The sequence below is a fragment of the Hoplias malabaricus genome, chromosome 13, assembly GCF_029633855.1.
Source record: "Hoplias malabaricus isolate fHopMal1 chromosome 13, fHopMal1.hap1, whole genome shotgun sequence".
NCBI classification, from domain to species: domain Eukaryota; kingdom Metazoa; phylum Chordata; class Actinopteri; order Characiformes; family Erythrinidae; genus Hoplias; species Hoplias malabaricus.
Window position 1 is genome coordinate 26258018 of NC_089812.1, and position 15532 is coordinate 26273549.

Below are 15532 nucleotides of genomic sequence, written 5' to 3' on the forward strand. Positions count from 1 at the left end.
CATTGTCTCGTTCAGTATTGAAAAAACTGGCGCGAACACCTTTTATAGTAGAGACGCGTGACGCCATAATACAGCAGAGGCACCTGGCAACCTGCAAGTTTTACGTTAAAATACAGAGCAACTAACGGCTCTCTTTAAGGTGGAATGAGAAATATTTCTGCCTCATAGTGTTCTTATTAATGTGGAAAGAAAAGCAAATTTCAGTCTCACAGCCGTCCATTTAACGATAAATGGAAAATCTGACAACAAAAAGTAAGCCTTGTGAAAGGGTAAATTTAATGTACTGAAATAGAAAGCAAAAAGAAAATGAAAAATAGCGAACGAATATAAAGGGATAAGATGGAGAAAATTTAGAAAGGGAACGAATGGGTAAATGTTTAGTTTTAAAGGGAAATTGAGGGTAGCGACGTCTTGGCTAAACGCCATTCTAGTGAATGGACCGGGGTTAGAAGATAACTGTCGATAAAGCACTGTTTTGGTATTTGCTGGTAAAAATTAATACCAGGAATACTGTGCGTGAAATGGAGGAGGTGGTGGGGGGGTCTGGCATTGAGAATGCAGGAAAATAAAATACGTAGCACATGCCAAGAGAGAAAGGAAGGTGGGTCTCTTTCTCTCTCTCTCTCTCTCTCTCTCTCTCTCTCTCTCTCCCCCCATTTCTTTCTTTCTCTCTCTGTGTGTGTGAAGTGTTTATTCTACTCCTCCTCCTCTGCTCCGCCTCTTTCAGCTCTTCTCTCTCCGAGCGCGCGCGAAGCTGAGTGCGCTTCAGAGCGCGTACGAGGCAAATACACGCGCTGCTCTGAGCTAACAAGCTAACAGCACTCACTGAAGAAAGAGCTGCTACAAACCTGAGGGAAAACTTCTCCTGAGAGAAGGCTAGCCTGGATTTTTAAAAACTAATCCCGCCATGTGAACGAATCTCACCCTGAAGAACCATGATAACTGAGAGAAACCAAAGGAAACGGTGCTGAAATGCTGAAAACGCGGTGACCAAAAATGACAAACGTCGAACAACATGAAGAGAAAATACTGAAGTGGATTTAAGCCAAATGATAAGTCTGTAAGTATGTCTTGCTTTAAATGTTAAGGTTTTGTGAAACAGTCCAAACAGCCTTTCAATGCAAGCTACTCTGATACATTTTTATATATTCATAAAAGTGGCACAATAAACCAAAAATACTAAATACAATATCAATGTGACTTATGTTTTTCAGTGTTTTTCCCCACTTTTTGCCTTTATTACAGCTTGAATAATTTTCAGGATACCTGTTTTTTAGTGTTCCAAAGAAACCTGCAGGGAAAATTTTCTACATCTCCAAAGTTCAGTCTTAGAAGATGGTTGCATTTTCTGGTCCCCAGTAAACTAATGTTTTGTGTTGTAATGCTGAGAGCACGGTGACATTTGTACTTATTTTTCACCACCACAAGCACAAACCAAGAAGAATAAGAAAATAGCATGGCTGCACTCCGACGCAAATTTGGCGAGGACTACCAGGTGGTGAACACAAATCGAGGTGCACCGTTTTCTGCACCTGTGAGGAAGAAGAGGCAGCGATTTGTTGAGAAGAATGGACGCTGCAATGTCCAGCATGGAAACCTGGGCGGAGAGACAAGCCGATATCTTTCAGACCTCTTCACCACTCTGGTGGACCTGAAGTGGCGCTGGAACCTGCTGATTTTCATCCTCACATACACGGTAGCATGGCTGGTGATGGCCTTCATGTGGTGGTTGATCGCCTACATCCGCGGAGACCTGAACCATGGACATGACACTTCATACACACCTTGTGTGGCCAACGTCTATAACTTTCCCTCTGCCTTCCTCTTCTTCATCGAAACCGAGGCCACCATCGGCTACGGCTACCGCTACATCACCGAAAAGTGTCCTGAGGGCATCATCCTCTTCCTCTTCCAGTCGCTGCTGGGCTCCATTGTGGACGCTTTCCTCATCGGCTGCATGTTCATCAAGATGTCTCAGCCCAAGAAGCGTGCAGAGACGCTGATGTTCAGCCAGGACGCCGTCATTTCACAGCGAGACGGAAAACTCTGCCTTATGTTCCGTGTCGGCAACCTGAGGAACAGCCACATGGTGTCAGCACAGATCAGATGCAAGCTCATCAAGGTGAGAGGTACTTAATAACAAGTGTGTGTAAATGTTTTGCGGGCCACTGCTCGGATTGAACTTAATATTTACATGTAAAGCAACACTCTCACTCATGTTTAGCAGGAAGGAAACTTTCCACTAGAGGGAGCTACTATCATTAACATTTCTTTTATTCTACTGTATCCTTGATCTAAGTGAAAATATCACCAAGATATAATATCATCTATAATGGACTTTTGCACATGCTCAAGTACTTTTGATTTCCTGTAGAGTAAAAACCAGAAAAAATATGTAAAACGTGGCTTGTGCTAACAATTACACAAGAGTTGTCGGATAATTGTAGGATATTGCACACTGTTTACACATTAGTGTAAACTAGTGAATATTTTCTCTGCATAAATATTTCTTTAGCCTGGCCATACATTTAGCACAGGTAATTATACAAACATTTGTCCAGTGTAAAAAATATCAACTTATTTCACTTATAAAATAATGTAAAATGACATGTGGCCCCCAAACCCTGGCATATAACTATACACGCATGCATACACACATTTCTGCAAGTGCGCACACCATATGCTCCAGTACACACACACACACACACACACACGCACACACACACACACACATACTCAGCAGGCTAGAGTCTACACGCACACATACACATGCCCGGCAAGAAATTCTAGCAAAAATTGCAAATCCGAGACAAATTGGTACGCTTTGATTGTACCCTGCGGAGCTGAATATTCCGGTGATACTGGTAAAATATCGAAAACTTGTATTTGTTTTATCTATTAAATTGTGTGTATCAGCTTTGGCAGATACCTATATGAAAAATATCACACATGATTATTGGTGCACAGTTTTCATATCTGTGTATCATGCTATTTAAGGTAATTCCTTGTCATGTTATTACTAAGAATAGTTTTATTTAATTTTATTTGATATTTATATGGAAATATCATATTGCTACATCATTCATTCTCTACAAATAGTTTGAAAGAACATTTATACTGGTTCTGTGGGAGTTCTAGAGTGGCTGGTGTAGTGTTGTGAGGTTCAGTTCCCTCTTGAATTTAGTTTAATTTGAATGTTCATAAACCTCAGAGCAGGTTTTCCAAATGCTGCTTTATTTTTGTTGATAGGAAGTTATCATCTAATCAGGCTGTTAGATAGTCCATGTGGTTAATGCTGGTTAATGATGCATTATGCTGTTCATTTTTCTCATAATGGAGCAGCCTTTTTGTCCAAGGATCACTTATCATTTTTGTTCGGAAGGTATTATAAATCTCTTTACTATTTGTGTTATTTGTAATTATATAATAAACTCATTTTTTACTTATTGTCAGATCTCACAAACTGACCAGTCAGGAAGAAGAAATGAAATATAAAACAGTTCTCCACCAAGTGAACTAGCTCGTTCTTGGTCATGCTGTTCTTAAATCATCCTGCTGATCTTAAAAGTACACAGACAACATGCAACCAGAAATAAAAGCAAAAAAACAGAAAAAAACCTCCTCATTCAAACTCCTCATGTCAGTTTTTATTAAAAAAAACTACGTCAATAACATTAAACACCCATATGGAAGCATACAATATGTACATCCACTGTTTTGTTTTGTTTTTTTACCTCACTCACACTCAGTCAAGAGGTGAACATAGTGCCGATCTAGCAGTTCCTGACTTTCTGAGCTATCGCAGTATATCACATGTATATTTTGATTGATTTTGCTTATTTGACAGACTCTGTTTAAAATATTGCAATAGCCTCACGAAAATATGTTAATGAGAAAGATCTGTTTAAAAACAAATAATTGGAAATTGCAGATATTTAGCATTTAGGCACGGACGATTTAAAGGTCAGAAAATGTCCTGTCATTGTATAAAAAGAAAACACACGTGTCATTGGGGGATTATATTTATTCTGTTCCCCCTTACTGTAAATTATAGTGCACAAAGTACACATATGCTTTTGATTATATATCAACATTTAAAATAATACAATTCAATGTACAAAATAAAACTGGAAAAATGGAAATAAGGAGCAACACAGGCAACTAGACGTCATGTTAAGAGTTTAAAAAAAATCTGCATATTACTCACCATATATCAGTCAAACATTAATGTGACTAGTCTCAGCTTTAAATGTGCCCTGGATAGAGCTTCACAGGGTCTGATATCATTTGTATGCCAAGCTGAACAATACTGAGTATCAGAATATTGCCAGTTCTTTTTCACTGAGCTGTGACATTGAGTAGGAAATGATAGGAGGAATGATTTTAATCATTTAGATATTCTTCTGTGTTAGGTCTGTTTTTGTGGTTTGTGGTTTACACTCTTTCTTGTTCAGATATGTGCCACATTAAATAACCCTTTGAACTGTCTAATGATAGGCCTATGTTTAACTAGTGGAATTACTAGGGAATGACTTAACTGGAGACAGTTTTGAATACTATGCAGGGAAAACATAGTCAATATGTGAAAATGGGATAATAGAGTGGTTATTTCCTCCCTATCAAACTACAGCATCCAATATTTGGGTGACTATTACTTCTTAATATCAGACCAGCATGTCTGGTATTTGTATGATAATCGTGTCTGAGTGTTAGACTATAATGTCCCCCTTCTCCTTAACAGTGGGTGTCTTATCCCATAAAAGGTTTAGTAGAGCATTAGCATAACTCAGTCACAGAGATCCAGTGGAACAGATGAGTGACAGTGGAGCCATATCAGAGACTGAGTGTTTTAATCACAGTTCCACACTCTGCTCCATGTGGAAACATGACCCGTGGCCAAACTCTGTCACTCTGGAACCAGTGACATTTAAAGAGTCACCCTGGCCAAAATGGAAAAATGTTACCACTGCTACATCTGTTGTAAACATGCCGACTTGTACTTTACACCAGCGTCAGAGTAGTCTTTAGATGGAAATGTTGTCTGATGGTCTGTTGTAAAGATTAGAAACCCACATTTCTAAAAGGTATATCTTGATGGTGGGAAGAAATTTACAGCATGTGGTGGATTTCTGAGGTTTGTCTGTACAGATTTAAATTTTCATGAGTACAAAAGAGAAGGAAGTTGAATATCTTCCTGCAGCTGTACAGCTTTGATTACATTGCAGGAAATGTATTATTCAAACAAGCTAAAAAACTAAAGCACAGTATCGGACTGGACATCTCAAAACCATACCTTAATTTAATGGATCTGAAATGGTAAGAAATGTATATGTGATGTTTATGGCGAGAACAAAATATTTTTTCTTTATGATTAATCCATTTATGCACAATAGGTTGTATTTATTAATGTGTAGGTAATCAATTAGCCGCCAGGATTTGTTGACACAGGGATTCTCAGTGGCTGTATGGCATGTTTTCATAATGCATGTGTTGTAGTGTAGTAACACAGATCAATGACATGATGAATATTTATAAAATTGTGAATTCGGTCAGATAAATAGTATTGAATGATGAAATGCTCAGCTACAGAACAGAGCTATAATTTGAAATAATATTTTAAATTATTGTTTAAGACTATATGTTTGCAGTTAAAGACATGTATTTTACAGTAAAAATTTAAAATACTTCCATTCTGTTCTGAACCCATTTCATTGTAATGTGTACAGCATTTCTACATGAATGTAATACATCAATTTAATAACTGATAGAAGTGAATAAGCTTATGTTTACATCTGTTGTGTTCATGTAGTGTAGTTTATTCATGCAGAGATAGGAAAGGAGTTCATGTAAATATTCATCAATATGAATCAAATAAATTCAGACCGTTTTCTATCCGTTTGGAAGCTCTTAGTTTCATCTTGGTGCCAAGATGATAGGATGAGAACAGAGACTAGTGGAAGCTTTGAGCCTCCCTCTAGTGCTGAGGTTACATTCAAAACCGTGCCAGAAAATCCGTGCTTCTGAAGCACTGTGAAACTATCCAAATTTTTTTGTAGGTCACAACTCTTGAGGAATGTGTATTGTTGCATTCCTGGAGAGAGTGAGTTGGCCTATAGTGTGTACTTCATGTATCTGAAAATCAGTCTTTAAATGATGATAATTAACAGTAGTTGCCAACAGTAATGGTGGGTTTTTTGTTTTTTTTTTTGTTTTAATGATAAATGACTTTAATCAAAACAATATCTGTAAATAGACAGCATATGTACCTAGCAGTCTATATGCTGGACATAAGAATGTCTTTCATTCTGACAATTGCAGGCCATATTTAGGTGATTTTGATCGCTTAAAAGGGTTAGAATGGGAACTATGAGCCATCTGCAGCTACAGAGCAGATGGGCCTTGGGCCCTCAACACCCAGTCCGTAGCTGGTGGCCTGTCCCTCCTCAGACCACTGTCAGCAGGTACTCTCCAGAACTGACTGGGAGTATCCTACTAGCAATGAGAGCCAGGTTTACTCAAGTATTCTCACACACACACACACACACACACACACACACACACACAAATATACTCTCACAATTAATCAGACCTCTAATCTCAGACCTTGACATGCATCCATTAAAATATATCAGTGTTAATCCTTTTATGTTAATATTTTGTTTTGTTTATAATTGTTTTAATACATATTTGCAATACTGATATTTCAAGTGTGTGTGATCGTAATGTCTAATGTTTTGAATCATTAGTGTAATGCATATCAGCAGCACCTGATATTGCATTATATAAAATAAATATTTCAGTACTGAAATAACAGTAATCAACAGAATATTTTGCCAGCCCTGATGTGCATATGAGCGTCTGTGCTCTGTTTTCTTCATCCTCACGATCACAGTACACTGAGCAAACGGAGATATAGCTTAATGACGCATGGAGTATTCCACAGGGGCAGGGACATTGTGAATGGACACACACACACAAGCGCAACCCAGCACCCGGTGATAGTGTGTATACACTCTTTAACAGTTAGTGTATGCTCAAACTCAATAGGACTATACCAGTCATTAACCACTGATAAGGCATTGGAGGTGGCCAACTCAATGGACTCTGGTTTTTCTGGTTCATCCAGCAGTATGTCAATGATTCACTAACATGTACAGTGCCCCCTAAGAAAATTTAATTCTATTTAAAGTAGGGTTGCCAGATAAATAGACTCATTGTGATTAATTACATTTTTGCACAGTTAATCTTAATTAATTGTATTTATCATATTTATGGATGTTTGACCCTAAAGAAAGACTTTTCCTCTTCGCATAGCAGGACACTTTGTTATAACTACATGAATGGGTAAAATAGGCTTCGACAGAATGTATTTGTTATATTCAATAGTTCAGTAATATTGACTTGATCATGTGAATGCAGGATTCACATCAACCAAAACATGAAAATCAAATTTCATTACTGATGGTGAGACAAATGTGGCTGTATATGACATCATTATGACATCATTAATGACATCAGATTCCTTGGACATCACAAAGGTGAAGAAAGAAAAGTAAATATTTACTTTTCTAGAACTGTAGTTTCTATTTCACCCCACCTTATTACATCCCACCTTATACACTCACCCAATAAACAACACAAACACACACCAGACATACTCACCCAATACGCAGCATACAAACCACATACACTGAACCCGAGCTGCTAATGCTGACTAAAAACAGCAAAACACACCAACCTTTCACTCCCCTGTTCTTTCACTAAGTTGCTGCTAACGCACTGACAATTTACATTAAGGACTGTAAATAATGCTTTGATTTTTTTGTTTTATTTAATTTAATTCATATATTTTTATTTTTGTCTTATTTGATTTTTTTTCCTATTTTTATTCCATTTTAATGATGTGGCCTCATTCTCGTGGTTTATTGTAATCTAGAGGTTAATGAGTGGATCTATAGATTTGTGTTAGTTCTTAATTTACTCAAAGAATGAGCAGCTGGACTGTGAATGGCTTCAAGGGGTCAATATGTTTTAACAGCATCAATTATTTATCATGTTAATTATGTGTATGGTGTATATGTTTAAGGTGGCCTAAAGTAAGACCCATATACAGTACTGTGAATTAATGCATTAAACAGGGAACGAGTAACTGCATAAATCACAGATGATTATCAGTGGGCTGACATGTTTCACATACCTGTCAAGAGCGGACAGCCAGCAGGACCACAGTGGGAGCACAAAGATCCCAGACAATAGGCCTTATTATCCAGCAGAGAATGAATTAATTAATGCCGTGCTGCGGGTCAATGGTTCTGGAATTAATGAAGCAAGCCCTGACAGTTAGAAACGAATAGAAGGTCTCTTGGTTTTTGAAACGAAGTGAGAGAGAAAGAGACGAGGAGTTGCTGAGGTTAAATGCACAAAAGAGTTCCAGGTTCCATCTACTTCAACTTCTAAGGGAGCGAAAAGAAAGAGAAATTCAAAGATAACTGCGAGGGCAACGGCGGTGTGACAGAGCAGTATGAAACATGAAAGTAAAATGAAACTCTATGTCTTTTGTTCGGTACGAAATGTAGAGAGCAAGGTATGACTCTCTCTGTCTCTCCATCTCTTTTTCCCTCTGTCCCAGGCTACACTCTAATCTCTGCAGTATTTTGTTCTGCTTTAGGGCTTTTAAAACAAGCCAAGAGTTTTTATCTTCAAAAAGACCCTCAGCCTGCATGCCGAATGTTTCAACCAATCAGCTATACTAAAATAACCCTGAGAGCTTTGGGAACAATTGGACAAAAATATGTGACTCACATTATATGGGTTAGGTAACAGGAAGTTTTTTTAACAAAGAGTATAACATTTGTTACAAACCTGACACAATGTATGAGAGCTTCAGCTGACACTATACAGAGAAGCACACACATGAATATTATACTAAAAGGGAAGCATAAAAAGGAGAAATGTACAGGTTTGAAACGATCATTTCAAATGTATTATAAATTTAGAGATTTTGTAGTTTTGTTACAGCTGTAATTGCACGAGATGTCCACTAGAGGCACTGCTACACCTCTCAATTAATCTTCATTACTCGTGTCAGCTGCTACATAGAGCATGCAACTGTGTCCCTTACAACAGGCAGTTGTGTTGGATGTAGATGAGAGAAAAAGGCTCTCACATTAAGACTGTGTGTGGGGGGGTATATGTGTGTGTGTGTGTGTGTGTGTGTGTACCTTATATACATTGTGTGTATAGTGTTGATGCCATGACAAATTCTTGCTAATACATTATATTGCTTTTTAGGAAAGGACCAATAGAAACGTCCACATTAGATTGGATTAAAATCCTAGTGTTGTCATTACACATTAAAAGGATTGACAGAAACTTTTTTCAGATTTGAAGAAAGAATGGAGCATGATTTACTCTTGTCTCTCACAGAGGAAGTGTTTATGTTATTGAGGGGGTTAATTGGACTCTCTGGTCTCTCTCATTTCTGCTAAATTTGGTTGTGTAGTCTCACAAGCAAGATATCTGCAACCCATTTTGAGGTGCATATGGATAGTGGCTTTTAGTGAGACATTTGGGAACATCTTTTGTTGGGAGACAGACTTTTGTTGGAGGATGTTATAATTAAAGTGGCAGCATTTTGCAGAAATGTAAAGTACAACCAATTTATTCATTCATTCATTATCTGTAACCACTTTTCCAGTTCAGGGTTGTGGTGGGTTCAGAGCCAACACGGAATCACTGGGCGCAAGGCAGGAACTCACCCTGGAGGGGGCGCCAGCCCTTCACAGGGCGACACACGCTCACACATTCACTCACACACTCACATCTATGGACACTTTTGAGTCGCCAATCCACCTACCAACGTGTGTTTTTGGACTGTGGGAGGAAACCGGAGCACCCGGAGTAAACCCACGCAGACACGGGGAGAACACACCACTCTCCATACAGACAGTCACCCGGAGCGGGACTCAAACCCACAACCTCCAGATCCCTGGAGCTGTGTGACTGCGATACTACCTGCTGCACAATAGTCAAATTAAATTCACATATATATGATATTGTACTTCGTGTAAGAGGCTGGTGGTAAATTTAAAAATAATGTCAGGCACATATAAACATGAGTAACTTGTATTTCATGATTGTTTTGGTTGGATATAAACAACTGAAAAGGTGGTCTCTGACCAGTGTGGCATAGTTATTTTTCTTGTTGAAATATTGAGCCGACACCAAATGCCATTGTACAAATGGTCAGAATACTGCTGTCATTTTAGTCACACATCTGTGCACAAGTAAACACTCTTACACTGAATTATATAGACATACCGTACCAGGAACTGTCACAAAACCTGTGACAAAAAACAAAAAAGTGTGAAAAACAAAAGCTAACCTTGCAGTGCCACTGATGAGCCCTTGTCATTTGCTTGTGAATTTTGAATTTGAAATCATACCTGTGAGCAAACATATTCTTCAATTAGAGAGCTCTGCCAGAACACAGGATCATGAGCAATGAGCAATGAAAAATGTGTGTGTGTGTGTGTGTGTGTGTGTGTGTGCGTGTGTGTCCTGTTCCTGGAATCTGAATACACATGGCAGATGGTTATCACTAGACAACAAAGGAGTCATATTCAAACTATTAAATCAACCACCCAACTCCATGGAAAGGTATAAAGGCCAGTACAAAGCACAGTGGGTAAACAGGCATGTTACTGTGCAACAGGCCTCAGCTCTTTAAGCGTAATAAAACACTTCTCCCTTGGATCCAAGCACTACTCTGACCAGCAGACTCCTCATTCCAAGATCCTCAGCTGTAGGTACTACTGAGATGCCCACACTATCAAATGCACCAAACAATCAGTATTGTTTGTTTGTTTGTATTTATATATATATATATATATATATATATATATATATATATATATATATATATATATATAGCTTTGTCCTGTCGTAAACACACTTACAGTCAAGATTAATATTTAGTTTAATGTGTTTTATGGCTTCCTAAGACATTCACATTCCTGTATATTTGAATATATCAAATATATCTGGTCTCTTAACCCAAGAACTCGTGCTTTAGATGAAAATATATCAGCTCAGTAAATTCCCAAAAGCCCAGCTGTAGTACTTTGTGCAGTAGCACTGTCCCCAGTGTCCTCTGCTTTTCCTCTCTCTGGCTTCTCACTTTTTATGAACCCCTCTCTATCTTCCTTTGTCTTTTATCCTGTCCCCATCTCTCTCTCTCTCTCTCGCTCTCTCTCTCTCTCTCTCTCTCTTTCTCTCTCTCTCTCGTTCACTTGTCCCATGTGTTTTCCAGTGGACTGTAGGTCACTGAGAGTAGAGCAGGGGAAGAAACATTACAGCGCTGATGAAAAGGGCAGAGACATGGAAGAAGACAGCAAGCTCTGTCATAAGTGGCTGCATGGCTCAGCAAGAACAAAAACGCCAGTGATTTTCATGCCACTTGAAACGGCAGGCGATGCAGATGGTCTGTCATATCTTTGGAGACACTTTGTCATCTTTTCTCATGGCTGTTGTTTGTATAAATTAAGTGTGTGGGGAAAAATATGAAGAAAGTGTCTGGAAAAGTTTAAGAATAGAACGGTTGTTAATGAATAATCATTCTTCATCCATCTGTATTCACCTCGTCAGTTCATGTGACCTCTATGGGGATTGCATCCTGATATTGTTTTTACCAAATGCATTTACACTCTCTCAAATGTGACTGAAACTAAGTTTCTACATGGAACAAATGATACAAATCCAATTTCTATTCCCAGTTGTTGGTCGCATGTGTTTTGACATACTGTTAAGGGGTTCTGGCTGCACTGCGTGAAATACTGTTCATGTTGGACAGGGCTTTTGGTTGTATTGGGTGGAGTTTTGTGTTTGGTTGTATTTGTCAGGGTTTTGATAGTATTGTGCTATTCTGAATGTGGCTAAAATACACCTATACCTAAAGGCTAAGCACCAGCTATATGAAAGTGTCAAACAAATAAATACAGTGGAATTTGAGTTCCTAACTTGTGTTTATTGATAGTCAGAAAACATGTTATTTCTTACTAATTCAAGGAATAAGGTTTAAAAGACCATTGGTCATCCCACCAACGGTGTTCGGAAACTCTAATAGGCGTCTTGCCTGTGATGTAGATGGGGGACAACAACTCTAGAAGTTGCACTTAATTTAATGCAAAATGACGAAAAGGTGTGTTGTTTTTGGCTGCAATCATTCAATGTACAGTGGGACATCTGTGCACAAATGGCCCAAAGATCCCAAAATATCCAGAAAATGGACTAAATTTGTCAACTTTAAACGGGCACTTTGGAAAGGACCATCCGCTCACTCCGTTATCTGTAGCTCATTTCACTGGCGCTTTTCCAACAATATGGGCATGTAAGGAAACCAACGAAAGGTGTTCAAGAGCCTCTGTAACATGGAGGTAAACAGGGTAAGGACACTTACTTCGCCTGTTTTAGCTGGTGTTAGTTAACGTTAGCTTGACTTGCTAAACTTCGTGGCTCAGATTATACTCAGCTACGTAGCTGCATTACGGAGGTTTATAGTGTTGGATGAATTCGAGTTCGACTTCGATCACATTTACAAGAATAACGGTACCTCTAAATTTGAGTTTAGCTTAGTGCTAGGGTATTGTCATGAATAATGTTGGTTATTTGGCTATCGCTAGCTAGATACTGTCTTAACAATCAGTCATAACGGTGTTTTACCGCGGCGTTGTTCAGCTGTTGTCCACCAGTGACGTCACGGTAGCGTTCAAGAATTTCCGGAGTGAGCTCGGGTTTTTCCGTCAAATGAATAAATTTGTCAGTTTTAAAGCAAATTAAGCTGCTATTTTCATTTAATTTAATACTTATATATGTCAGTAACTAAAATAATGTGAAATATTAATGGAGGTCCATTAAATGGTGCTTAGCCTTTAAATCACCTCTTTAACTCATTTGGAAATGTATCATAGGTACTTTTTGATCTGCATTTTATGTGAAAAATCCTATACCCTTATAATCTTGGTACACAAAAAAAACATAAAATATGTGCAAATAAGCGTGTGCTAATACCTCACGCAGAACAAATTTGATTTCTGTTGTCACTCCAGGACTAATCACTCAAAATGATTTCTTTTCTTGGGCAATGAAAAACGATCACAAATTTGAAAAGAAAATGATTTGGTGTTTCTGAAAAGGAAGCAGTCCTCACAATTGTGTTGTGTGTGTGCATATGAATGTGGTTTAGCTTCCACTACCTTACAAGGTGGATTCCATTAGCATTATGCTTTTAACAATGTAGGAGTAGAGGAAAAGTAGGGTGGAAGACACAGTTGAAGACAAGATTCTAGATAGAAAAACTCAGGAGAGTTCTTTAGCACAGCGGGTGGTGTCTGATGTGTTAATGTCTTTGACCCTTCAGGGCTGTATGTAAATATTGATGGTGTACTATCACACACACATACAAATGCCTGCTCATGTATTATACACACTCTTCTACTTTAGTAGATTCACTGACATGTTTAAATATGAATACTTAGGCTTGCCTATGTAACTTTAATCAGTACACCAGATACACACACACACAGTCTTCTTGAGAAGTTCCTTATACTGCATTATAACATCACATAAGGCTAAGGTTAAATATGTTAAGTTAAAAAATATGGGCTAAAGACTAGAATTTGTTCCGTTATTCCTTCTTACTGCTCTATTGATATTTTAATATAATATAATATCCCACATGGAAAAGGCAAAACATTAACCATGGGGCAAGACTATAAATATTTTAAATCTTTGATAAATTTCAATCCATGAGACCACAAAACTATATTTTTTTGTGGGTGTGTTACTGCAGTACTTCAAGTGAAATGTAGACAAATCCTGCACCCATTTATGGATTTCAAAGGATTTATAGCTTCAGAACTGTTCACAAGTTTATGCCTTATACCATATAGAATATAGTTGATAATACTCTTTAAATAAGAGTTTGGCAGTCAGTGGTCTGGATGTATTTATCAGTATTGAAAAACATGAACATTCCTCCAAGATCCGCCCTTGTCTCCTTGCTGAGTTTGTCTCGGTATGGAGTCCTCTTCACTGACGCTTCTCCATTTTTAGTGCTGTCACTGCAGCCTGAGGATAAAAATAACGCAAGTTCTTCACAGTTTTCACCGGTCACTCTGACAATACCTCATAAAGAGCATGTTGGTGGTGTCAGGGGCTAAAGACGGAGAAATGTCGATAGTTTGACATTACGTGCAGAGATTTAATACCTGCTGGAGTGTTCTGTTCAATGACAATCCACATTAAGTTCTCAAAAACCACTCTATCCTCCCTGGGGTAAAATTTGCCACTGAGTAAAATTGAAGATGAACTTGTGCTCCCACAAATCGCCTCTGTTAAAATACTGGACTCTCGTTGTCCAGAACCTTACACAAAGTTGTGAAGTGGTCGATAATTAGGTGAGATTCTGAGGCATTAACATATTCAAAGCACCATTATCATAAGCTGAATTAATCTTTCCAGAAACTGCCCGTCCAAACACACACACACACACATACACACACACACATATCAATCCATAAGTACCAAGGCACTAAGGCAGCACCAGAGGGAAATGATAGAGCTGTTTGTTGTCTTTATTGTTGATCTTGTAGCCTGCTGAGTTGTTTGTGGTTGAGGCAGACACTGGGGTGAAGTGATAAATTGAGTTAATTAATGATAATTAGATTGCAAGAGACATTGGAGGTATGACTCAGGGCTCAGCCAACCCTGTGTGTGTGTGTGTGTGTGTGTGTGTGTAGGGAAGAGAGAATGTGTGTGCTTTCTGTATAGGCCCTGCTATTTAGTTATATGTATATTTTATGTCACTTATATTTTCAGTGAAAATAATTCTGCAGGCCACTCTCCCCCTTTTTCCCACTCCCACCCTCCCTCTCTTCCTTCCCTCTGCATGTGACTGTATGACTTGGCTGGAGGGAACTGATGCATGAGGTGTGAGGAAAATTGCATGTTGTTTGTCTTGTCTTTACAGCCATGTAGCCCAAGGAGCGGAACACTGGAGTGAATCATGAAGTGTATATGTGTGTTTGAAGAACTGCCTTTATTTCATATCAGCGTTTCCCTTGCTTATTCATATGCCGTCAAGAGTGTGGTGTGTTATCTGTCACTAAGGACTTTAAAGAGATGCTGGGAAACATTAAGTATGGAACTGCGAGGCTAACATTTGCTCCCTGGTGTTCATTTCTCACTGTGTTGTTTTTCTGTAAAAATAGTTTTTAATTACTATGTTAAAAATTTACATAAAAATACAAGTCTAGCAGAATTCAGGTAATAAATGCAGCAGCGTAATATAACAGGTTTTGATGAGGCGAGCAGACTTGTGCTGGAGAAGCAGAGTCTAACACAGCTATTACTTTGGTTGGCTTTATTGGCATATGGTGTTATTCACCTGAACATATGTCAGTACTCTTAAAGGACTCTACCACCCGGACAGAGAAGAAGTGATATTTTGGACACCATCTTTATTCTTTCTCCT

General features: G+C 38.4%; 1 protein-coding gene across 3 annotated transcripts in view; it reads left to right on the plus strand.

Moving 5' to 3' along the window:
• The first annotated feature begins 759 nt into the window (after window positions 1-759).
• The window catches only part of kcnj19a (potassium inwardly rectifying channel subfamily J member 19a), a 39852-nt gene continuing 25079 nt past the window's right edge, over window positions 760-15532 (plus strand). For 2 of the 3 annotated variants that reach the window (XM_066642319.1, XM_066642321.1), the window contains exons 1-2: window positions 760-1060; window positions 1215-2122. In XM_066642319.1, the coding sequence (XP_066498416.1) occupies window positions 1457-2122 (666 nt within the window). In that variant the 5' untranslated portion in view covers window positions 760-1060; window positions 1215-1456. The remainder of the gene's footprint in view (window positions 1061-1214; window positions 2123-15532) is intronic. The other variant, XM_066642320.1, reaches the window with a different exon arrangement.